We start from the raw sequence: 26,347 nt of genomic DNA, 5'->3' as shown, positions 1-26,347 counted from the left end.
TTCTAAGACACCTCGAGTTAAAAAAAATAATCGAACACGACTCGATTGAATCGGTAGAAATTAATCGTTTCGTATTTTTTTGAAACGTTGCATTTGAAATCAAAATTTCGTAAATTTTAGTACGCAGTCTTAATGGCGAAAAAGTTTTTTGATAATTTATAGTTTCATCAAAAATAGGTGAAAATATTCATCTATCTTTCACTTATTACATGAAACAGGTACTCAGTACGCAAGACAATGATAATAATCGATACTTTAATCACACAAATTGACATTGTATCGCGTCGTTAATGGGAGTAAAAAACAAAAAACGATGGTTAAAAAAAATGATCGAGTCGACCGATTAATCAAGTTTGAAAAACAACCAATTATACTCAATTAATCGTGAAAAAAATAATCGATTATTTCTTCTCATTCCTACGGCACTCGAGCCGTCAATGAACCGCATAAAAATTTTCGTCCAACCCCCGCGATTCTACAAAGTTCTGCGGTACGGTAAGTTTTGTCACGAAAGCATCCATCAGAATTGCGTCGTGCGTAGCGAAGCGTGTCCCACACTTCCCCCCCCCCCCCCCCTCTCACTCTCTCACTCTCTCTCTCTCTCTCTCTCTCTCTTTCTCTTTCTCGACTGCGTGGTCCGCGACTCTCCGAAGTGCAGCGGCATGCTGATGCAGCGTGCAGTCTGAGATGCATTGGTGTAAGTAAGGTTGGGTCCGTGCACAAACACGAGCCTGTCACCAACACCGAGGCAGGTGGGCTGGATTATACAGGAGCCTCCGGAACGCAGCGGGACTCGAGGAGAGTAAGTATATACGTAGGGTCGCAAAGGTCTTCGACTGTTCTCCGCGCTTGGTCGTTGCCTCGGTTCTGGTTACTGCTGGTGGTGCTGCTTGCCGGTTCTGGTGCCGGTGCTGCTGCTGGTGCTGCTGGTGGCTGCCGGCCGTGGTTCCTGCCTATCGGAGCAGTTACTCAGAGCTCTCTGTGCAGTCCGGACGCCGCCGACTCGAGTTAGTCGACGCCGAGCTGCCGCCGAGTGAGGAGCTCCAGGGGCACGAGCTCCGGCATCCGATTGGCCCTCATCGTTATCGTTTACACGATTTCTCGCCGGCAGCTGCATGCCTGCAGCCCGCGTCTGCCGATATCGGTTAGGGCATCGCCGAAGCCCCGTGCCGAAAAATAATTCAAATATAATATCGTCGTAACGAGTCTGCGTTCGCCTAACGAGTCACCGAGATGAGGGTCATGGAACCGGTGTACCGGATCCGAATATGCTTTACAAAGGTCGTGAGCTCGCGCTGAAAGTGGAGACAGTGTGCGAGTCTTGAACGGTTATTCGACGGGTCGATTTTCATTGTTGTTCTTTTCATTTGGGTATTCATTTTTATATCCTTATTTTGTTTATTGGTTTTTTTTTTTTTTTGGATATTTGTTTATTTTGGTTTTCATTCCTCATTCCGTTGGTTTCGCTTCTTCGAGCCAGTTTCTTTCTAGTCCGATTTTTCGAGAACACTGAGGGAACTATAAAACTCATTTTCGATGTCGGTTAGCCGTTTCGCGTCACGCGTCATATGATCTAAATGCAAGAAGCCTGTAGTTACATGTAAACACATTGTGCGTTTCTTTTGGGATACTTATATATCTTCAGTCGAGTTTACCAAAACCTGACCAAGTGTAGCTGAAGAGGAGTGCGGTCCTACCGCTGCTGAGGAGAAAAAGAGAGAAGAAGAAGAAGAAGAAGAAGAAACAGGGCAGCTCGAAAGTCATGGACTTTGTCATTTTAAAGGTGAGTTTATTCTCTCTCTCTTTTTTCTATATCTTGTATAAACTTTCCATCATTATGTATATTATATACATATCCAACATCGCTATGGACATAACAAACATCTATCTATCTATCTATCTAACTACCTAAATATCTATCTATCTGTCTATCTATTTCTCTCTCTGTCTCTGTTGGTAATTCTTCATCTTTTTTTTTTTTTTGTAAGCCTTCTCTCGCTCTCATCCGCACCTACTCATTCACGTTACCTTCTTTTTCTTCTCCTCCTTCTCCTTCTCCATTCCCCTTTCCCTTTTACCCTTTCCTCTTTCCCCGATATCTATCTCACGCTCCCGCTTCTGGCGGGGTGCTGATTATGGTGTCTCGCTAGTGCTGCACGACTTCTCACTCCCACGTCTTGTTCTATACACCTCTTAAGATTCTCGCTCATTGCTATTATTATTTTAATACTGGATTAAGCAGGAATAACGAGATGCAGATGCATGTACACCTACAGCCCAACCTCCTTTTCTTCTTCACTAGAAATCGAACGCCGATATATCCGTCTAGGTGCACGGACGGTCGTTAATATCCGTTAAAACGGGGGTGCGATAATTTCTTCAGATATTTCAACACCTCCGATAACACTGCGTGCACAACGTAAACGCGCTATAAGTATGAATTAATCGTTTTAACCCGACGTTGGAACGAGAGAATTATTAGTGGATGATCGAAACTTTCTGCTCTTGAATGTACATACATACATAATCGTATTAAAGTTGGTAACGCAATCGCAACGATTTTTTCTGAGTAAGAACCGTTATTTCGCCATTTTGGAACTGTTTGAAATTCAGTAAACCGTAATAAAACAAAACACACTCGTATTTAGAAATATTAGTTCTTTGAACAGTTATTCTAAAATTAAGAAAAGAGTGTCCCCCCCCCCCCCACTGTTTCGTTACGATAACGTTACTAACTTCAACCTCGTGATATGCACGGACTCGTAAACTCGTTGAATACTTAAAACAGTCGCAAATTTTTCAACCTACGGACACGTATCATAAATAGTTTTTCAACCCGGAAGATAGACGTTGGTATATGCATGTAGTACATCATGCATACTTAAGTATAGCCATGCAAGTTGAGTGGTGCTATTAATAAGAACACGCCCTCTGTCCCTTGCGCGTTGCCCGCAATTTAAGGGCTGCTTTTAATTGTAACTAATTAATGCGGGCCTACATAAGTATGATGTTCAAGAACGTGGCCTCAGTCATTTTAAATACCCGGGATTGAGCGACCCGTGTGGTCCTCGTCGACACAATTCGCTCTAATTTATAACCTCCAAATCGTTTCTTTCACTTTTATTTCTCGCTCTACGAGGCTAAAGTTAGTAACTTTAGGATAACGAAACTTTAGGGAAAAAATCGCTATTTTCTTAATTTTACAACGATCGTCTAGAGAATTAATATTTCTAAATATGATTGTCTTTTGTTTTATCACGGTTTACTCAATTTCAGACAATTCCAAAATGGCGAAATAACGGTTTTTTCTCAGCATGAATCGTTGCGATAACGTTACTAACTTCAATATGATCTCTACATAGGCTGAAGTTAGTAACGTTATTGTAATAATTCACGCATGCTAAAAAATGGTCAGATCGCAATTTTAATAATGTCTAACGATGCGGTAAATTATAACAAGTCGAAAATTATTCCTATTTTCGAAAACTCAACTATACACTTCAGTCACCGTAAAATTACGAAAGAGTAATTTTTCCCCTAATGTTTCGTTACGTTAACGTTACTAACTTCAGTCTCATATATTATCACTAAAATAAATCAACAGTTTAGTAAAGTTGACGTAACGAAACATGGCGGGACAAAAATCACTGTTTCATAATTTTATAGTGACCGCGGTAGTTGAATTTTCGAAATCGTCAGAAATTCTAAAAAATTACTGCGAAGTAAAAATTTTTTCCGAAACGTAAATCATTACAATAACGTTACCGACGTCATCTTCGTCAGATTAAAAGATAAATTGCGCCCACCGTGTGAATATAATTACCCTATCGCTGATTACTGAAAAACTGTCCCAAACTCCGATATAGTTCTAAACCATTTTGTCTCTCATCTTGTTTTCGGTATTAAATATAAATCGTGAAAGAGATATGAACTAAAAAAAAAAAAACAAAAAAAAAAAAAAAGAAACGAAAATTTTAACGGAAATGAGAGAAATTTTGAAGACCCTTGAACTTGTCGGCATAGTTTAGAAGGTTGGTAGGTATACTGGAGGAGGCGTGTAAACCGAGTTGAATTATGTATGTCCCTCCCTCCCTCCGTCTCTCTTTCTCTCCTTCTATTTTTTCCCTCCTTTCGCTATCTTCCTTTATCGCCGTCACTCGGCGTCTGTTCAGCCCTCCTCTTACATCTTACACTCTCGTCTTCGTCGGTCCTTTTTCTTTCGTTCGTTTCTTCCTTCGCTTAGCTGAAGTCACCATCCTCGGCTCGATTAGATTGTCATTTGAGGAAATCTACCGACGCTGAAGAGAGGAACCGGGGATGGTTTTTCACCCGGGAGATCATCGCGTCGCGTTCCGATCGACCAAGATCGTAAATTGCTTTTCGGGGCCCTTTTTTCGTTTACCTGTTATAGGTTATACATTCTATCGACTCGCTGCGACAAATACGCTTAGCCGTATGTATGTATGTACATACCTAGGTACAAAGTGTGTACGTATCTTGAATCGGAAAACTCGAATCTTCCTCAACTTTCTTCTCCCGACCACTTAACTGAGTTGATTGCTTGCTAGCTCGAACAGTAAATTTCCTCCCTCGTTCTTTCTCTCTCTCTCTCTCTCGTCTCCATCTCCTTCTCTTCCGCTTACGGAAATCCTTCATCGGGTGAGCAAAAGATATCCTTTTCACAAGGCCGAAGTTAGAGTAAGGTTGACGTGATGATATGTTAGGGAACAAATCGTCGCTTTGCAATTTTTTAATGATTTCGAAAGAGTTGAGTTTTTCAAAATATGACAACGTCACGTTTACTCAGTTTCAAACAATCATAGAGTTGCGAAGATACTATTTTTCCTAAAAATTATTCGTTGTTACGCTAACGTTAACTAACTTCAACCTCATCACTCTTCGTAATTGTATTCAACTTGACATATTTCTTCTCTTTCGTTGAAACAAGGTTTAAAAATTAGTTTTCGCGATACGAAAAATCGATACGAAGCATCAAAATTATAGTCACAGTTATTGATTCACGGAACTATTTTATAAAAGTACTCTGATAATTTGAAACTGGCAAGGGATGATGTCTTCGTTTTTACTTACAAGCTGTACAATCTTCAATAATTTTTGAAAAAGGTTCCTCAGGTTTTAACCTTCGTTCGCTTACCTCCGTATTGATTCGAAACTTCTCGAGGACGAAGAGCTCTTTCTACTCGATGTGACGATGAGCCCATCGATTATAGATTCTGGAGTTAAGTCAAGGGGTGGTCCGAGATGGAAGTATAAATATAGTATTGGTGGAGGGGTTGAAGAGAATTTCGTGTGCTTGCATTATGCACCTGAGCAAATAGCGCCTGTACTCATGTCCTTTTATATCCACGCACAGCATCACAGGTAATATAATACATGGTGTTCGGTGGTCCTGGAAGTCCTTACGGTTCTGGAAATGTCCTTGAATTTTTCTTTTTCCGTTAAAAAGCCCTGGAAATGTCCTTGAATTTTTCTTTTCTACTTAAAAAGTCCTGAGAATGTCCTTGAATTTTTTTTTGTCCTAAGAAAGTCCTTGAATTTTTTTTTACCCTGAAAAAGTCCTGAGAATGTCCTTGCATTTTTCTTTTCTCCTTAAAAAGTTCTGAAAATGGCCTCGAATTTTTTCTTCATCCTTAAAAAGTCCTGGAATTGTACTTGAATTTTTCTTTTCTCCTAGAAATATTCTATTTTCAAGATTCGCGAAGCATTGGTCCTGGCAAAAAAAAAAAAGAAAATATTATTGTATTAAAATAAGACGACACTGTGATACTCGGATTGAGTAGAATATATATTTTTGCCTTTACGTTTCAGAAGAAAGAAATGTGTCTAATAATCATCATTTTCGTGTATTTTTATTTCTCCCGAGTGTCCTTGAATAACCCGAAGATGTCTCCTAGAAATGTCCTTGAATTTGTTACGGATTTTTTCACTGAACACCATGTATAAGTACATACCTTATACAGCCAGGTTGATAAGAAGCACAAACTTCACCCTTTTTTTCCTCTCGTCTCTCAGGATCCGTTTTTCTCCGATCTCTCTTTCTTTCTCTCTCTCTCTCTCTCTGCTATATATACTTCGACAATTGTTGTTGTTTTCTATACGAGTGTTTTGTTGCCACTTATTTTTTTTATCCCCCGTAATCCGACCACCCTTGCGCATCTACACGGCGGTGTCAAGGTTTTCATTTCTTCCCGCGTATCTGAGGCGAAGATTTTTTAAATTCTATTTCTTTGTCTTGATAAGGTCATTATTTGTCAAGAAATTGCAATAGAATTGTATCTCGATACTTTGCTTGTAAATATTGTATTTTATAATTAATTTCTTGTCTTTACATTACTTTGTTTTTTTTTTTATTTACTATATTTATATTATAATTATCCAATTCTGTAATTTTGTACAGCGAAAATCGCTTCGGTACACTACCGTGAATAGTTTAATAAAGTTCTCATTGTTATCGAATTCGTAATATTTAGAGATGAGCGGTAAACGTAGAATTTGAATACGAGAAGACAGACATCTTACATTTCAGTCGAATAATTGTTTGCCCCAACGTTTTTACTCTGTCATTGAAAATAAAAATTGGTAAAAGAAAGTTTGAAACGAGGGGGGGATGAGAAAAATTTGCTTTAGTGTTGAGAAAAGGATGCTTAAATAAAGACTGAACGGGTCACCCGGTGCATATAATATATACGCGGATACGGAGACGCAGCAAACTTGCTGTATATATACCTAGGTATATGAATGTTACATAAGAAATTCATATTATCCCCTAAAGACCCTGGTATTTCCGGCATCGGGGGGAAAGAATAGAATTTTCTTTAGCTGCTACAGATTAATGTACATATATATGTATTTATTTCACATATTACACGCATCGAAACGCCGCCGCCTGCCAAAGCATGTCATTGTTGCTCGCCGCACCGATAATGTGTTGGCCGTAAAGCGTTAATCGGGAAAAGCAGTCTTGTACGCCAAGATAATAAATTAATCCGTGCAATATGTTATAACATATGTGTGTGTGTATGTATAACCAACACATGCAGAACGATACGAGGAAAAATGAAAGAAAGAAAAAAGGTAGAAGACAATGGAATTGTATTTGAACAGCATGGATAAAAAAATAAATAAATAAATGAATAACGAGAATCAGATAATGTAACTCTTCTTCTTCATTTCTCTTCTGCTCTCTATATGCGTATGGGGCATTCCACGTCAAATTAGCAGCCCATGCACCTCACTCCCTTTGATTTTGATCATTTTTTAGTATTATATTATAATTATTATATTCTTAAAAATCCAAGAAGGTCTCGAGAATTTTTTCAAAGTTTTAAAAATGGTGTTTTCGAAGTAGGTTTTATCGATATTTCTCAGATTTTATTTCGGCTAAAACAATCTGTTGGTCCCCTTTAGGTCGGTAAGAACATCGTACTAAAAAATTATCAAAATCGAAGGAGGTGAGGTACATGGGCTGTTAATTTGGCATGGAATGCCCTATATGTATATGAAACTCAACGCCTCTCTGTCTATCCGTCCGTATGTTCGCTTATACCTACAGAACTACTGAACCGATTTTGATTCTTTTTTTTTCTGCAGATAGCTACAATGTCAGGCTAGAATTTAGGCGATACTTTGTTACAGCCAGATCAATAGTTTGGAAGTTACGACGGTATTTGTAAGCCAAGTCGTCGGAAGAAGATCACACACTTATGCGAAACGAGGCTGAAGTATCGATATGTCGAAACAAAGATCACTATTTTGCACCATTCGAATAACTCAAAAAGTTGATTGTACGAAATCTGAGTTTGTTCGTGCTTTATTAACAGTTTCCTAAATTTCAAATTCCCAAATTCTCTAAAGTTGAAAAATAATGAGGTTTTCTAAATATCCATCATTACAAACTTCAGCCTGATTATGCGAACGCTGACTAAACTCTTACAGATAGAAAAAAAGTTATGCATAAGAATTTTCAAGATCTCGACGAGCTCTACAAAAAAATCCGTTAGAGCACATTGCTAAGTCTAATAGTTTTGCCACAAAAGGCATTCAAAAACATCCGCAGTCAGAACTGCAAATTGCTGCTAGTGGAATATTGAAAAATGTCCCTATGACGTCAGTGCCTGATTGTCGGCGCCATTTTATCACCAGATAACCTAACTTTTTAATTTTAATGAAGGCAAATCGTAATTCTTCTGGTTTCAAATTACTCATATCACATAAATTAATGAAACGTAATGAATAATACACCCGTTCTACCCTCCGCACGCGAAAAAACACGCTCAACGACCAACCGCCGTCAGCCTGGTGGCATTAGTTCAATTTTTTTTCCACCAGATGACGCATTGCAAAGTGACGATCCCAATAACTAGTACATGAGTTGTAACATTGAAAGGGATTATCTCCCAAAAATTGAAAAATATTTCTCTCCCGTTTATACTTGCATTTATATCTATGTATACATATATCGTTCCGTTTTAACTGGAAGTTGGGCATCCGGTACATCCGGCTGGGAACGCGAGGTATGTACGTAGTAAATCGTTCCATACGGTGTCTGGGGGTTGCGGCTCAGCGCATATGTGTTAACGTGTATGTATACACACACATACACATGTACCCAGATACACGTGTAATCCGGGTCGAGCTTTAAATGGCGCGTTATTATTTATCGGTCTCGCACCACGTGGGCGTGTGACACTGCGCCCCATGCCCTCTGCACTCTATGTGCACTCAGCAACTGCATGCCATGGACTTGCAGTAGTTGGGGTCACATTTTCCCATTCTACGTTCGATGTGCTTTTCCCAACCCTTTGCAAAATTTCATTTCGCAGGTACAGCTGTTACCGTTTCGCGGAAGGAAAAACGTTTTTGTCAGTTTTCCTCTTGGTTGCGTTTCTTTTTTTTTTTTCCCTTGTTTCTCCTACTTTTTCTTATTTTCTGCGTGAAAAATTGTCCCTTCGTTTAGGGGGATATTATAAGGACGTGCGAAAAAATTTCCCGCAACCGGAAACGTGGGTATAAAGCGAATGTAAAATATTAACGAGAGAATTCTAACTTCGTAGATATTATAAACGTTTTTCTTTTTGTTTATTTTTTTTTTCACTCTGTTAACGTGTAACGAAGACTTTTTTCTGTCGATTTTTATTCCTGTTCTTTTATCTTTCGAGTCTACAAATTTTTTGCACAAATTTTACGAGTTGGATTAGATAGTTGGAATGGTACACTAATTTTTTTACCACCTAACTGTACACTGAGTTTTTAACATCATAGTTATAAATGGGGATTTTTTTTTATTATCTTTGTCTTATATGAGAAAAACGATGGTACCATTTGAAAATATTTGAATATTCGAAAAGTGTGTCAAAATTTGAAGGGGGGGATTGAAAATTGCTAAAATTGAGTGCTTTCATTAATCACCGTAGGTTACAAACGTACTCCGGTATACTTTTGTGCAGTTTCATGAAATTTCGCGTGATCGTTACAGTCTGAACATAATTCTGTGCGAAATATAATCATAGTGTATAACCAATGAAATTTATACCCTTCGAATCGACAGAATTATTACTCTATACTATAATATCGAGCTGATATTGAAATATCCGTGCAATTCGTTTCGGAGAAATGGCGAGAATGAAATGAACTAATTAACTAAAGGGGGAAGTATTATATAGAGAAAGACAGAAAAAGGAATGTTCGAATGTTTACTTTTATACACCTACATAGTATCCAACTGTATAAAAAAAAATCTCTTCTTTCTTTTTTCTTTTTTATTTCGATCTTAAATAACTTTTGATAGAGTAGATTTATCGTAAAATGATAAGAGACCTTTTTTGTAGAGCTTTCAATTGCCTACAAAAATACATTCTGGTCTTATTAGTACACTAACGCGTTGACGAGTTACAAAATTACAAAGTTTAAAATGAAAAAAAAAAAAAAATCTCCATGCCATTCAAATGGCAAATACAAAATCGCGGTGATGCACCTCTTGATATTAATATTAAGAGTTCAAAATTTGACGGCATTTTTTTTTACGTTATTTGGAAAAATATTTTTGACTCGAATTTTGAAAAAATAAAAAAAATTATGGTTTTTTTTTTTTTTTTGTACATTCTAATATATCAGTAGTGTTTTAACCATCGTTTTTATTCCTTGGAATTAATTTAATTACCAATAATATAAACGTGCTTTGAATCTTGATGCATGTGTAGCTTTTTTTGCCCCCGGTAATAAATATATTCGCAGTATTTTACTGAGAACATACAAATGATGCGGTAACGATTACGCGGTTCAATTTCTTTCCTTCTCTTTTAAGGCGGATTTTCTCTTTTCTCTCTTTTTCCCTTCTTCTCTTCCTCCCTGTACGTATGTTTTCATAGCGTTTGTATGATCGCGGTCCGTTGTGTCGGGGACGAACCATTATAAATATTATTTCACGAATTGCTTTTACCTGCACGAGTGAAAGCATCATATTTGACCGGGTGAAAGCCGGTACCTACCTATACACCAAACGCCGAAAAATTAATTGAGTACTCCTAAACGATGAATGGCAGGTTCGGCGGAGAAAGAAAAATCCGAGAGCACACCAATGAATATAATAATATACCTATAATATCACCCTCCCGAATTGATTTGTCCGAAACGCGCGAGCTTCAATTAATTACCACGAGGCCTTTTCTGAATTCGTTGAAAATTTTTTTATTCGAACAGAGATTTGAAATTTCCATTCGCTGAAGATAATTTTAGCTAGATTTTTCTCAAATTGTTTAGAACACTCAATGATATTTTACATGTATCAGATTTTAACCGTTTCCAAATGATTTTGTGTAATAAAAATAGCACAATTTTCAGACAAACCATTATACACGTAAAAACTTATTTATCTGTAATGTAGTAAATAGTAGAGATCTAGTTATAAGCTTCCCGTTATCTTATTTTAGAGTCTGCAAAAATTCTTCAATGGCCAGTGCAATCCTTTTTTAAACACTAGCCGTACGTACCCTTAAGGAAAAAAACCCTCAATTTGGATGTCGATTCGCACCCCCAACTTATAGATAATGCCAAAATCCCATAAGAAAAAAAAATTAAAGGTGTGAATTTACATCCAAAAGTTAAGGTATTTTTTCCGCGAGGTTTATTCGGACTCTGTGATTTTCATTCGCAATTTTCGGACTCATTCATATCAATTAGCAGCCTCTCGTCAAAACTCTTCGGCGTATCAGTCATTTGGTAATATGGCTCCATGATGACAAACAAAACATACTCATACACATATTTTGACAAGTGACAATGATTTTTTCCCCAAGAGGTTTCGTTACGGTAAAGTTACTAACTTCAGCCTCGTGCCGATGATGTATTTTCCAAGGTTCTCAAGGCTCCCAAAGACTGCTCTTCTCTCGAACGTATAAAATCGAACCCTTCAATTTTCCGATTCCAAATAAGCTTCGTCGTGATGGTGGACAGCATCGAACGAATTAGCGGAACGTGCTCATTCGACTCTTATAGTCGTTTCTGGGTAGTTCGTTGCACAGACATATTGAGGTGGTAAGGTGACAGCCGGAGTCTACACCGGAAGTGGATATACAGGGTGGTCTTTTTTAAACCTCTAGCTGGTATAACCTTGAGGATGTTGCAACGAGGCAATTTAATATTTTGGTTTGAACTTTTTTTGGGAGTATTCACTCGAGTGTCTTTTACGAGATAAAAAATGTTCAAACAATAATTTTTAATTTTAAAGTATCAAAAAATTTGGAAAACTGCAGAAACTTTCCAGTTACGCCCCACGCGAATACATCGGAAAATAGTCGAGATACGAGAAAATTTTTAATACTAAACTTGGAGGGTTTTGAGAGGGAAAGATAATGCCTATATGCGTTGATTTGTGGATTGAGCTGATTTTGTGATTTTTTGAGTAATTCGTGATTTTAGATACGGAACACATATTTTTACCATGACTGATTGATCGTGGGATTCAAGATGAGTTCAAAAATGTGAAAGAAAGATTTTTTTGTCTTTGAAAAGTGGCAAAACAGTTTCAGAATTTTTCACAATTTGTCTCAACTTTCAATAACAGTAATACTCGACCGCTTTCCGTCGAAAGAAGGCACCAATTTCCAAAAAATTAGTACGAAAAAACTGCAAATCGTGTTTTCGAGATGATCAAGCGTCCCTCATAAACGCCAAAAAGCAATGAAACTTTGGGGCTAATGCCTTGTCTCGGCAAAAAACGGCCAAGTATCTCATTTTCAGGGAATTTCAAAAACTTCTGCAAAATTTTATCGACTTACGTAGAATTGAGCAATAACTTTTCGGGCAACCTTGAAGCTTTTGATTAAAGTCAACAATTACTAACAATAAGCAAAACTCGAATCGGTAAGACATTTTCCCAGAAGTTATAATCAACTGCGATTGATACATAAACGATGAAAAATTATCTTTTATCAAACGAAGCAACTAATTTCGTAGCATAAATGAGATTAGGAACAGTGGCAAATCAGACATTAAGAAAGAGGCTGGAAATTCGATTAAATACGTGTATTTTCAAGATGAAAACATGTTTTATTGGTCTTTTTATCATCGTGAAGATTTGCAGTATGTTTTGACATTGGTTGGAGATTATTTCATACATCACACACTCTAAATCTTCGATCGTGCTTCTAAGCAGCGCGCTAATCATGCATACAGTCGTAATATCTTTCGCAAAAATGGCTTGTTTACTACTGCGAGTAGAATTTCTTCACTCCTCTTGATTCCCTGACTATCTCTTATCCACTATTCCCCTCTCGCCCTTCCTCCATTGGGTTGACGTGATCACTACAAGAACGATTTCGCCAATTGTTTCCAGCAGAAGTCAAAGTAAAGTTTTACGCGTGGAAAAAATTAAGTACTTCTATGTAAGAAATCTTGCAATGAAGAATATGTGGTTTGCTGGATGATGTAGAATATGAGTAGTTTTTGAAATCCCTCATCAGACAGGTTCTGTGATACTTCCAATTGTCGGATGTGAAGTGATGTATTGAAAACTAAGCATTTAACGATCAAAATCTAAGCCAACGGGTCTCACGCACGACTCGAAAAAGATATCGATGGCTCTCGCTGCCTCTTCTTGAGCTAATTTAGCTTGTTGTTGAGATTTTGTCACTTGCCTCTGTATTGAGAGACATTTTCTATCGTCTAGGACTGCTGGTATCGCACTAGTGCTCAAATGACGAGACTGGTTCGGATTTTCCTCATCCTCATCTGCAACATCTGACTTTGGTCTAGGTGCGTTAGAACCATGCTTAATCGCAGTCTCAGTCCGGACTAATATCTGGGAGGACCGTTTGCCACACATAACTGTGCATGCAGACACTCTGACGTTGTATACCGTGTCGGGTTCGAGATCTCGAATCACCGTTCTTTCCTCAGTTTCGATCTGTTGATTGTGGTCTTTTGGTTCCTGATCATAATGCACCGTGTAGTATCGTAGAACACCATTTACATCAGATGGTGGTTTCCATTCAACGGTGATGGCCGTGCCTGTGACAGTCGCAATGACATTCTCAGGTGAACTTGGGGCTGTCTCAATGGTCGTAGCGAAGATCGGGTCACTATCGGGTCCCTCTCCGTTATTGGTCAACACGGCTACGGACAACATGTAGGTTGTGTAGGGTTTCAAGCCGTCCACGATACCGTGAATTGTGTTACGGTCACCAGGCACTATTTTGCTCAACTTCGAGCCTCTGCAGTTGTGGTACTTAGGGCTTTCCATTGGGCAATAGTAAACGACGAAACCATTCACACTGTTCGTTCTGTCGGAACACTTCAGCTTCCATCCGACCTCGATCAGCCTTGACTCGACATTATTAACCCATACCGAATCCATCTTCCCAACAACTGAGTTGTGGATCACCGTGCATGTGGTCCATGCCATACCGCTGCTACCTTGATCCGTGTTTGCCGCTACTGCGAATTGGTAGAGTTTCGTTTCATCCGGGACTGTGATGTTATAGACCCTCATGTTCGGAGTGACGGTAATCCAGTCGAGATATCCCTGACCGCAGTAAGACAATAAATAACTTGTACCTAATATGGGCTTCAAATTATATACTCACGGAGCATTGGTAAGGTCGGTCCCACATGTTCTCGCACCAAAATATCGTTTGATTGACAATGTCCGTGGAAGACGGTGCATCCCAGGATAGTTCGAAGAGACGCCCGTCAAACGTGGTTTTTGTAATTGAAGTCGGTTCCTTTGGCCCTGGAATATCTCGAGCGGTTACGTTGGCGCTTCGTCAGAAGGCTTTGATATTGTACATTGAAAGACGCGACTTACTTCGATTCTCACTAGGAACGTGTATCGTAGCTTTCCGTTCATTTACTCCGACGCAGTTGATCGCTACGATTTCAAATTTGAAAGTTGAGTTCAAACTCAGTTCTTTGAACAGTGCGTAGCTTTTGGTTATCTCGTCTGGCTTTAGGTATGAAAGTTTTCCGTCTTCTTTCATGTCAAAAACTTCGTACGTAAAGTTGTCTCCGTTTTCAAAGTATGCTGGAATAGCTTGCCAATATATGTACACGTCTCTACTGCTGCGTTTTACTACCGTCTCAAAACTTCCCATAGCCGTCTTTGGTGATTGACCTGGTACTGGATATTAAAATATTATATTGGGTTGGCCAATCACTACGTCAGTGCGCTTGAAGTACAGCTATATGAATTATGTCGTCGATGCGAACACTCAGGCACCACATATTAACTGAGGAATGTAATGATTTCAACTTTAGAGGCTTTTTACACTATAACTATAATAAGAATAGTACTATAGTTTTGTTTTCAGAAAATGATATTGAGACCGAAATTCTTGTGAAATGGAGAATGGATAGGGGTAGTTATTATACTTACGTGTGGCTGCGGTTCTGAAATTCAAATTGCTCGATTCACTCCATTTACCTTTACCGACTGCCAGCGAACTTTTGCCAAAAACTCTGACCTTGTAAGCCGCGTTCGCGTACGGCAAATCGCTTAGATTGAAATATTTTACATTTTCGCGTACTCCAGTTGTTATGTATTTCGTCTAGAATCATTGAAACAGGAATGAATTAACCTCACGGAGTGTCTCGTTTCCTACTCAATTGTGCCATGAGGATAATCCTGTATTTTCAACTAGCATATTTGGTTGTTACCTCCCACTTCTTCGGATCATCCCATTCGCTCTGATAAGAAACCTTGTGGTGTAGACCTGGGGGGAAGGTTGCCATTGGATAAGGCACCTTCCAATGAAGCAAAACGCTAGAAGAAGTTTTATTGACGACCGACAAGCCGACAGGCTTCGCTGGAATCACTGTGCAATAAAGAGTTCACGTGTCAGATGAGAGATCATAAAAACAACCGAGAACATAAAGATACTGATCACGCGGTTAGCTATCAAATATGAAAGGAAATGCTGTCTTTGTGTCTTCAAATTCATTGGAAAGAATATTTTTCCCTTTTTAAGAAAAACTAAATTGTATTTTGGCATGTCACATCAAAACTACGGGTGAACAAATCTAATTTTACCATTTGCCTACACAATTGAAAACATGATCCACAAGTTATACATGCACAGACCCATGGATCCATGTATGATAAAACAGTACGTGCTAATTGGAAATTTGTTTATTGCAACTTATATTTTTACCCATGGAAATAAATAAATAATTAAAAGAATGAGCTCAATGATCTGAGTCAGACATACGAATTTGTTTTGTTTTACAAAAAACTGTGGAGTAGAGCCTCCATTACCCGCTCTCTCTGTTATGTGATCCATGTCTTACTTTATCCAAGCAAAAGCCGAATTTTGAAACATATAAACACGCGCTTAGAAAAAAACATGTATAAGAGCAAATCCATTCACAGTCCTATGTTAATATTATCGATATTTTTAGTAACTTCACGCGTGAACGTAGTTAAAATGTAGTGACGCGTGTTAATGCAGAACGAGACATTTGTAAAATTGACATAAAAATGTGCGCCTCATGTTTCTAATATTCTTCATCACACAGTATCGTTTCATCCAACGTTACTGTTCCATTATCTAGGCCCAGTTGATTTGGATAATCAAGGTAATCGTGTAATGAGTAGTGGATACTTTGATATCCAAGAATGAGTAAAGAAAGTATAACAGCGCTTCCAGTTAATTTGACGTACAATTTTCCAGAAGTTTGCAATTTCGGAATAAACAGGTTATTTGAAACCAAATGATTATTTCTTAAGTAATTTGCTTCCATATGCTTTTAATGCTTACCATGCGCAAAATGATGAATTGGGTAAATAAAAACTTTGGTTCCTAAAAAGTTTTCAGCAGTCAGCATAAATTTGAAGTTTTCATGGAACACTCTGTATGAGGGGTCCGTAGAAGCGTCCCACATACAAGTGTTTGGAGGTAGCTTTTGGTCACTCTTTGGTTCCGGGCATTTAAAAGTTGTCCTTCTACCGATTCTACCAGGTAGCTTGTAACCCAGAGAGAATTTAGTTGCGATATGATTGGGTGCTGGCACCCACGTACAGGTAAGATTTTCCCAGTTTTGCGATACGCAAGAGAAATTCAATGGTTCTTTAGGTTTGACTGTAACACAAAATAAATTTCAACAATATAGTCCCAGAATACAGGTGATATTTACAGGGAATCGCTACATCGGTAAGAAAAAAAAAAAAAAAAAAAAAACTATCGTTTTACACTTTTTTATAACTCTAGGATAATGTCTGTATGAAGTTAACGTATTTTCTCCCTCGGTTTCTCTCATCATAGTGCAAATTCCTGCCTTGAGGAAACCAGCGAATTATGTCAGAATTTTTTCAATTCCAGTTGAAATCTGACCAATGATATCTCTGAGTCTATCTATGAAAAGTACAACTAATTATGCATGAATGGAACGGTTTTCAAATGTAACTTATTCTGGTATTCTTGATTTTGACTAATACTTGAACTATGATCTTGACTACATCGGCTATCATCCGACTAATACTATTAAGGAATCAATCAACTTATTGCGGGAAACTTAAACGAACTAGGCTTTACTACCGAGTATAGCGAATCCGGCAGAAAAACTAGACTCAATCTTTATGAACTGTGACACAATAATACCAGAGGATGTATCTAAACAATATGCATCGAAACTCTTTTCATCTATTGGCTCGCTTCAAATCGCGTCGATCTCTTCAGTTTCTATTCAGTTTCTAGCAATGACACTTTGCATAACATTTTATATTACGAGTAAAATTTTCAATACCGATAGATAGACTAAGAATAGATCAGAGTAACAACACAAATTAGTATGGATCTACAAGTAAATCACGAGAGTTTCTACTGTTGTGGAAGTCTTAAGATGACAAAGTTAACTGCAATTGTAAGAACTAAGAAAAAAAATGTGTCAGTTTCACACAGACTTCTCCACATGTATTACATCCACTTAAAAAAACATTCAATCATCTATACTTACACCCAATAATAACTTTGTTCATACAAATGTCCTCATACTGTTGCTCGGACCCGTTATTCAATCTGAGTTTACAAATGTAGACGTCGCTTGATGGTTCTGGTTTTTCGATATACATTGCAGTAGTTGTTTCGTTGATGAGAGTAACATGCTCGGGTTCGATTTGTCTACCATTTCGAAAAAATACCAAGTCCAAGGAGCTTTTACCGGGATACCTTGATTCCATGAGAGTCTCATCCAGGATACAGTATATCTTCAAGGGCTCTCCGTACTCTAATTGTATGTCACCTTGTGGCCACGTTCCTGGAGTACGAATAAACAGAAGGCATATTGAAAATTTTGTCAACATCTTGACCCTGCTCACACGGTCAGTTTCCGATTCTACTTGACAAAGAGCAAAGATGTAATACATTTTCAGAATTACTTTATAATCCACGTGAACTTACTTCCTATAATGTCTAGGCCAGGGGTGCATGATTGACTTCCACGAACCCCTCGTATGGTTAGGAAAAACACAAGACACAGGACGTTTAAACCCCAAGTACTGGAGGAGTTAATCAAATGGCACATCTTTCCCATAGTTTTATCGAATATTTTTCTTTCTCTTCACTATAGCGCACCTATCAACACAACGAAAACATCACTCAACCTTGACATTATACTACCACACTTGGCAATGTGCTATACTATTTCAACATGTCATATCATTATCATCGTCATCACCATGCATCAGTAGAAATTTTCGAAGTCCTATATCGTGATGATGGGGATACTCGGAGGTTTATACAATTGTAAATTAACTAAGTATTCACCTTACAATTAGAGAACTTACGACAATCCGTGCTTGCACTTTTGTTCGACACTTTCTCTAACACTGGAGCCACGAATAAAGTTACGACTATGTTGAATAGACGATTTAAACGTCTTCACACTCGTCGCGTGCGATGTAAGAACTGATGAACCTACGCTGTAGTAGCCGTTTTATACCACATAATTGTAAAAGTAACTCTTATCTCGTGTCCCGAGAGGTCAAATTGCCAGTTAGGCGTCAATGTCGTCGATTATATTTTTCCTGAAAATTGGTAACACAGTGAGGCCTGTTCCAAGTAACTTATCAGTTTGTAGTACATGGAATTATCTTGTCAGTCTTTTTTTCATCTTACAAGTCCCCCTTACATTTCATTGCTACTCAAGTATGTTGTAGAACATGTATTTTTTCGTATCGGCGGAGAATCATAATAAAGGGGTAAGAATGACTCCTAGAAATGAGCAACCACTGGGGTGGTTTCTCAGTTTCGGATGGAAGAGCTTGATGTATTTGAATGAAACCAGGGCATCAAGAAATCATCCCGTCAAGTGCTCATCGTTGGGGGGTATTTTCAACCCTTTTAGCCGTTGTCTGCCGATACGAAAAAATTTGTGTTTTTTAGTCTTCAATGTTTTACAACGTACATGACTTTGCAGTGGATTCGAAGAGGGACACCATACTGTTGTTCTTTGTCAGAATTGCTGGTATTGTTGTATGTATAACGACTGTAACTACACATGTACTCACAGATATTTGATGTCCATAGTATTGGTTCTTTACTAATTTATTCGTCCGTTACTTGAAACAATCGATCTTGAATCTCCAAGATTGGATTGCAGACCATGCAGCATCATTGACTTCATGGACAAATTTTATCTCCGAGAAAATAATAATGATTCCTTACGCAATTTATCCATATTTCACTTACAAATTCGACTGTACGGATAACTCGCTTTTATCTTCAACTGCTCGGATTATTTTTCCGCCCACGTTACTTGGAAAGTGATTATTTCATCACGTACGCATCTCTACGATTCTTTTGGGTCTCGCAGTAATGCTGCTTCCGACGCCGAGATAAGGTTGGAAAAAAATTTTTGGTTTTACCCATAAGTCTATATTTATGTACGCAGTACACGTTGAACAACACTTATGCAGATATAGATAGACAGGAGCCGTGTGTCTAACTTTTATCCGTTTATACGTCACAGAATAGCTATTGGAGCAATAAAATATCGCGTGTCTAATCGTATAAGGACGTATCCGCCATTATACGACCTTTCATCACGCGTGAAGGTATAAAAAGGCGTATTTTTTCCTCTTTGTATTTACGTGAAAAACAAGAAGATACATTCAAAAACATTGAAATTTAAAAATGGATAACGTTATGTTTGATATTATTTTTTGAGAAAATGAAAAATTTTGAACATTCTTTCCGAAATCGAAAAATCTTTGCGTTTCAAAGGTTTTTGCGTCGTTCACGAAAGAAACACAAAAATGGCGGATGCGACCTTGCATCATTTATAAATATGATAAATGAAAATATGTTTTGGTCCTGAAAGGGCGTTTCTACCAAACATAAGGCCTTTTGCCTTTACTAGGTTCTTCGGCTAAGTTTAACGTAGATGTGCGTTTTGAGTGCCTTTCTAGTGAATGCCGCGAAGATAGAAAAATTATACGCCCCTTCACCACCTGATTCGACTCTTTGGTGCACACGTCTTTAAACCATTAAACACGCGATATGTTATCCAACAACGTTTCTTTTATAAGTTTTTCATTGTTCGAGATCATGCATTCAATGTCACTGCGTCTTAAGATGTTGCAGAGATTGCAAATCGTAAATGACCACGAAGGCTTCGAATTCTTGCAATTCTGGATTTAGGAACCCAATGGATATTCACACCTTTTCACCACTTAAGATCGTAAATGACCTTAAAATCAATACCCACCTTAATTTTTAGAAAAATGGGGAGGAAATTTTCAATACCCTCGGAATTTATTACAAGGTTTACTCATACCAACATTTTATCAGATATCGGCGAAGATTCTTTATTAACTCAACGAATGGATTTTTCCATCATTTACATACATGTTATGAGTCTATAATAATTTTGCGTTATCGATTGAAAATTGATATGGCCCAGTAAATTTCACGGTTACAAGACTCCACGAGTTGTTGTTGCATAGACCTGATCACCGTTCGCTTCAAACAATCTAATTGTAAACCTGGCTGGAGTTCGTGAATCGTATGGTGGTTACTTCCGGTTCTTCTGAACTCGAATGTCAGTCCAACGATCTATCGGTGTGGAGAGATTGCCGCATGTAACGGTACATGCCGAGACGCTGATGTTGTAGTGCGTGTGCGGTTTAAGGCCTTGAATCACTACTTGGGTAGTGTTACCGTAGGCTCCCTCGACTCTTGTCGTATTTTGGTTGTAATGGACATGATAATATCGTAAAACTCCGTTCATAGTAGATGGGGCTTCCCATTCAACCACCATAGCTGTGTTCGTTACGTTTTTAACCGCAACATTGACAGGCACGGTGGGCGCTCCCTCACGTGTCGTGGTATATTGCGGGTCACTTTGAGGTCCCTCGCCGTTCTTTGTTAATACTGCTATGGATACCATGTATGTAGTATAGGGCTTCAAGTCGCTCACGACGCCGTGCGTTGTCTGAGGGTCAGCCTTCACTGTTCTGTTTAATTTCGCACCCGTACAGTTTAAGTTCTCCGGTGATACAATGGGGCAATAATATATTTTAAAACCTTCAACAATGCCTATGCGATCTGTGCACTTCAGCTTCCAACCAATTTCAATCAGGTGCGACTCGGGATGATTTATCCATACAGACTTCATCTTCCGGATTACACCGTTGTGGATGGCGGTACACGAAGTCCATACCATACCGCTGCTAGCCCGATCTGTATTCGCCGCTATCACGAATTGGTAGACTTTTCTTGGATCAGGTACCGTAATGTTGTATACGGTTACGTCCCGATGTACGTGAACCCAGCCAAGGTACCCCTGAACATAGCGAGACAGAGAACGAAGATATTAGCAGAAAAAATTTTCAACGCCTGTTCAAATCAATGGTGGTATTCCAAGCGGACTTTTGGTTTGCCAAGTTATTGGTATGAAAGCTATCGGGATAGGAACCTGGCTTAGTTTGATACTTTGGCAGTGTCAAGAGATCAAAGTTACACTTGCAAGAAGTAGGACCAGAATTTTTTCGAATAATGGAAGTAGTTGATGAAAATTGAAGATGTCCAAGGAGACATCCAGGGATTTATCAAGTGCTAATAATTTGAGCATACTTTTAGAAATGGTAAGTTTTATGAGATGGCTGAACATTCCGTTCGATTCCTAGGGTTCACGGATAATGGTGGGATATAGTACCAGCGGTAGACTTTAGGACAGAATGCGTAACAGATGGATAAATTTTCTACTTACAGTGCATTGATGTGGTTTGTCACGATCGTTCTCGCACCAGAATATTGTGTAATTTACAATGTTCGAATCATGCGGTGGATTCCACGACAGCTCATAGAGACCATCGTCAAATGCAATTTTCGTAAACACATCTGGTTCCCGTGGTACTGAAACAATTTAAATCATAAATTCACACTAAACAACTGTTGTGACATTTAGTTGGAAATTCGTTGTACGCGAGATTGCAGAACTTACTTTCGAGTTTACTCGGAACATGTATCACAGCCTTATGCTCGTTCGCTCCTTTACAGTTGGCAGTTACAATTTCAAATCTAAAGCTGTGAACACTGATGCCTCTGAACTTTGCATAAGTTTTGGTGATCTCTTGCGGCTGGAGATTCACCTTGTCGCCATTCTCTTCGACATTAACAATCTTCTACGTGAAGTTGTCTCCGTTTTCCAAGTATTCCGGTATCGATTGCCAATATAAGTATACATCCCTGCTTGGACTCTTTGCGACAATCTCGAAACTTCCAACATCCGTCTTTGGTGGTCGTCCTGGCACTATGCATTAGCGTGTCAAAGTTATGTTAATTCAATCCGTTGCCAGTAATTGCCGCTACGATTACAATTTCTATGAAAACTCAGTCACCAGTCAAGAATCTATGACTGCACCGACTTTGTCGCCGGGTATTTCGTTCGAGTTATTCTCATTTGCGTGAAGAACTTTTTCTGCAAACTTGACCTAAATCATTCAACACGGTATAATGTTTCATACTAAATCCGATGTAACCACAATTTCACATTTTTCTAAAATACAATGTCATCACCTCTGACTAGGTACACCTGGACTGCTAACATTTTCTGATATTCCCGTGAGCCATTTGGCAATAAGATGTTATCAGCGACTACCCCAATCCTTGGTCTCTTTAGTAGTGAATCAGGTTCAAAGGAATTTGTTTATCCGTCAGGTTCTACTTAAATCTCGGTTTTACTAGTAAATTTGTCTACCCCGATTGGAAATTCAAGTGAACATGAAAACAAGTTGATGATGTTGCTTGGGAGTGGAAGGAGCGGAATAAAACGTCAAATCATGCTCTACGATTTGAAAATAATTATTTTTTCAACGCATGGAACGAGGTCTGCCGATAGTTTAACTACGAGTTAGCGGTCTGTCAATTCTTATTTCATAATCTGGAAATTTTCATGAAACTACAAATAAATCACGAGAGTTTCTACTGTTATAAAAGTCTCAAGATGACAAAGTTGAACACAATTGTAAGAACTAAGAATAAAATCTGTCGGTTTCGCACAGACTTTTCCATATGTATTACATCCACATGTTGCTATACTCAGAAATAAGTCGAGTCAACGTCGCAGTATGTAATGTATTTTCAAATATCACCGAACTCTATGATTCCTGCAAACTTACTTCCTGGCGTGGACAGTCCTGGGGCACCTTCATTCGTATCAGCTACGCAGACATTGAATGGAATCAAAAGTGACAGGAAGAAAAACGCCCAGAAACTATCACCTCTTCATCTATAGTTTCCCAAATTTTGTATCTTTGGTCCACCTTCGACTCGTTTGGAATATTTTTCGTCATATTTCCAACTTTCCGTCATCGGTTTCCGTGCAAATTCGAAGCTACTATTCCGATTCATCGCAGTCGTGTGGTAATCAAGTGACTTCGTCCTCTTTTCTGTTTGATCAGAAGTGTTCTTGAAGAAGGATACTTTTCTTGGCATAAATTCACTCGCAAGTCACGCGTGTAAATTAGAAGCTTCCTAATCCATAGATGCCAAATTGAGACTGCGGCTGAAAAAGAAGTACCATATTTCGCTAAAAAGAACCAGTCTTATGGAAGAGGGTATGTTAACTACAAACGAACTCAATCCTTCTCACCTTGGACAACTTACGACAGTCCGTGGTTGCTCGTTCCTTCAACTCCGTTTATTGTCACAGTCCCGGAGATGCACGTTCTGTCTATTCCATTTTCCTCTATACTGTGAGCAACGGATATGGTTACGACTATGTCGAACCGTCAGTTTATGCGCCTTCAAACTCCTCGTGTCAGTTATAAGAATCGAATGAACCACCGCGCTCTTCCACTCGTTTCATACCCCGTGATTACCGAACTATCTGTTATCTCGGGTCACTCGGAGGCAAATTATCAGTTAGACAACGATGTGGATGATGAAATTTTCTTAACGTCCTATAAAAATGCAACATCTTTTCCAAGTAATCGACGGGTACCTAGTGTTTGGAATTATCTTGTCATTTTTATTTTTATCTCTAAATTAGTTGTATCGTCCCATCAACAACTGTCACTACAGATCTGAGTACGGATACTTTACGCCTATTTTATTCGTTCTTTGCTATTTCATTGATCCCTTTTTTCAAACAATTAACCCTGAACTCTCCGTCTTAAGCTGTAGAACAGTAAAATTTTTATCTTTTTGAGAAGTTTAAAATTCACTTACTTAAACTAGAGGAAGGACTTGGTTTCGTGAAATTAAAAAATATATATAACAAAGACGATAAGCCTAATATTGGTGAGGCAATTTTGATTTTTATTCAATGCTGTATTTTTCAAATTTTAATCGTCACCTTGTTATTTCTTGATCTCTGACATCAATAAAATTTTAGTACACTTGTACAGAATAGAATGTACAATTGAAATGTAAATTTCCTGTTTTCTTTTGTTCGGTTTTTGCACAATTCAAAATTTAAAACGAATAATTCATTCATTCACACATACCGATTGAAATCAGTATCTCCAAGGAATTGAAACCTTTGTGTTCTAAGGTTGTGACGAATATATTGTTTTTGAAATTTGGTCTGGTACTTATCGTAAATAAAGGGTTATAAAATTGAAATTGTAAAACGATATGACTTTTATCTAACACATTCGTAGATTCGAGTTTTCGTAGATGTTAAGATGCTATTTTTAAAAGTAGATTCACTTCAATCGAATCTCCGCCATGTTGTTTGAAATTCGTTGGATTTGGTAAGTGATTTATTGACAATGATTCTCTTAGTTTAATTATACTTTTTAGGGAGCATTTATTTGTAACAATTCCTTCGAGTCCATTTAATACCTGAATCATGGCTGCACTCACTTAATAAGTCAAATTTGTTGTTCGTACTATGAAAGTAAAAATATATTATGATGCGGATTACTTAAACTTTCTTTTTTCCTCACATTACCAGCCAATATCGTTGATTTTACGGTTAGAATTTTATTTCCAAGAGAGATTGATTTCTTTCTCAATATCTTCATCGTCTACATATAGATTGAATCGCACAGATAACTTGACTTCATCCTTTACTTACAAATTGATAATTTTGTTATTGAGAAATATTTGCTGATTATTTATTTGTTTACTATTATTTTGCTCAGATTTTTCCGGCTTCGCTTCTTTAAAAGTGATTATTTAATCACGTACGTGACCCCACGAATCTTTCGAGCTTCGCAGTAAATCTGCTTGCCAGAACGAAATAACACTCAATTATGCATGTATAGATACACAAGAGTTTTGTGCATATTTTTATCCGTTTATACGCAGCGTAATAGCTATATTGAGCAATATATTGAGCAATAATGTTTCTTCTGTAAGTTTTTCGTTGTTCAAGATCAAGCATCTAACATCATTAAACCGTTAGAGTTAAGTTAAGATGCTGTAGAGATTGCAAATCGTGACTGGTCACAAAGGTTTCAAATTCTCGCAGTTCTATTATTAAGAGCCTCAAAATTTAGTACAAAGTTTATTGATACCAATATGTTGACAGATAACAGCGAACCTTTTTCATTGAGTCTACGGATAGATATTTCCGTCGTGTGCATAAACGTGATGAGTACATCATGCTTTTGCGTTATTGTTTGAAAATTGATATGGCTCAGTACATTTTTCGGCTACAAGATTCCACGAGTTGTTCAACGGACTTGACCGCCACTTCTTGAGCCCTCGTGGCATGCCGTTGAGCATTCACAGCGCGTTTTTGAGCTTCTCTGACTTCGGATTGCTTGACGATGCATTTATTCTGCGACTCCATGGTTATCGGTAGTACCTCAAGAGTAGAAAAGAGGCCCCAGTCACTTCGCAATCCCTCACCGTTCATGGAAAGTGGAGCAATGGATATGTTGTAGGTAGTATCGGGAGTTAGACCCGTCAGAACGACACTCGTCGTATCTACATCGCCAAGTACCGTGCTGATCATCTCTGGACCCTTGCATCTGTGGTCAGTTTCACTTACTGGACAGTAATATACACGGAAACCTTGGATACTAGTCACTCCAATTCGATACCGCATCCTGAATTCAATCTCAATCAGGTTTGGCTCACGGTAGCTTCCCCAAAGTCCGTCAACTTTTGCCATCAATTTGTCGTACGATACCGAATAAGAGTCCCAGCTCATACCGCTGCTGGCTCCTCGTAGGTTAGCCGCTATCGCAAATCGGTAGATCTTCTTTGGGTTGGGCACCGTAACGTTGTACTCGTATATATTCGGACCAACATGAACCCAGTCAAGATTTCCCTGAATAACATAACGATGAAAAGTAATAAAAGAATAAATTGCTCGTGTTTGGTGTCACGTTCGTATAGATTTTACAATATACTCACAGTGCATTGATTGGGTCGGTCCG

At 38.3% G+C, this 26,347-nt stretch overlaps 3 protein-coding genes across 4 annotated transcripts in view; 1 reads left to right on the top strand and 2 right to left on the bottom strand.

Moving 5' to 3' along the window:
- Positions 1–980: 980 nt before the first annotated feature.
- LOC107217570 (PDZ domain-containing RING finger protein 4) overlaps positions 981–26,347 on the top strand; it is a 140,095-nt gene continuing 114,728 nt past the window's right edge. The window contains exon 1 of the mRNA XM_046739656.1: positions 981–1,783. Within this exon, the coding sequence (XP_046595612.1) occupies positions 1,763–1,783 (21 nt within the window). The 5' untranslated portion in view covers positions 981–1,762. The remainder of the gene's footprint in view (positions 1,784–26,347) is intronic.
- Positions 12,538–18,415, bottom strand: LOC107217568 (cytokine receptor). 2 transcript variants are annotated; one of them, XM_046739654.1, is made up of 9 exons: positions 18,296–18,415; positions 17,910–18,083; positions 17,467–17,766; positions 16,272–16,592; positions 15,172–15,329; positions 14,891–15,062; positions 14,324–14,635; positions 14,103–14,248; positions 12,538–14,041 (listed from the first exon to the last, which is right to left on the bottom strand). In XM_046739654.1, the coding sequence occupies exons 2-9, from the start codon at positions 18,040–18,042 to the stop codon at positions 13,040–13,042; spliced, it is 2,544 nt and encodes an 847-aa protein (XP_046595610.1). In that variant the 5' UTR covers positions 18,043–18,083; positions 18,296–18,415; the 3' UTR covers positions 12,538–13,039. The 2 variants fall into 2 exon arrangements, with proteins under 2 accessions (XP_046595610.1, XP_015510622.2); XM_015655136.2 differs by having other exon boundaries at positions 18,276–18,398.
- On the bottom strand, positions 20,378–23,270 carry LOC107217569 (cytokine receptor-like). Its single transcript, XM_046739660.1, is given in 4 exon segments — positions 20,378–21,294; positions 21,721–21,866; positions 21,955–22,263; positions 23,132–23,270. Coding segments are annotated over 4 exon segments (1,227 nt in total). The 5' UTR covers positions 23,133–23,270; the 3' UTR covers positions 20,378–20,523.

This window comes from Neodiprion lecontei, chromosome 5 (assembly GCF_021901455.1).
Source record: "Neodiprion lecontei isolate iyNeoLeco1 chromosome 5, iyNeoLeco1.1, whole genome shotgun sequence".
NCBI classification, from domain to species: domain Eukaryota; kingdom Metazoa; phylum Arthropoda; class Insecta; order Hymenoptera; family Diprionidae; genus Neodiprion; species Neodiprion lecontei.
Note: the sequence above shows the minus strand (reverse complement) of the source record. Positions and strands in the feature narration are given on the sequence as shown.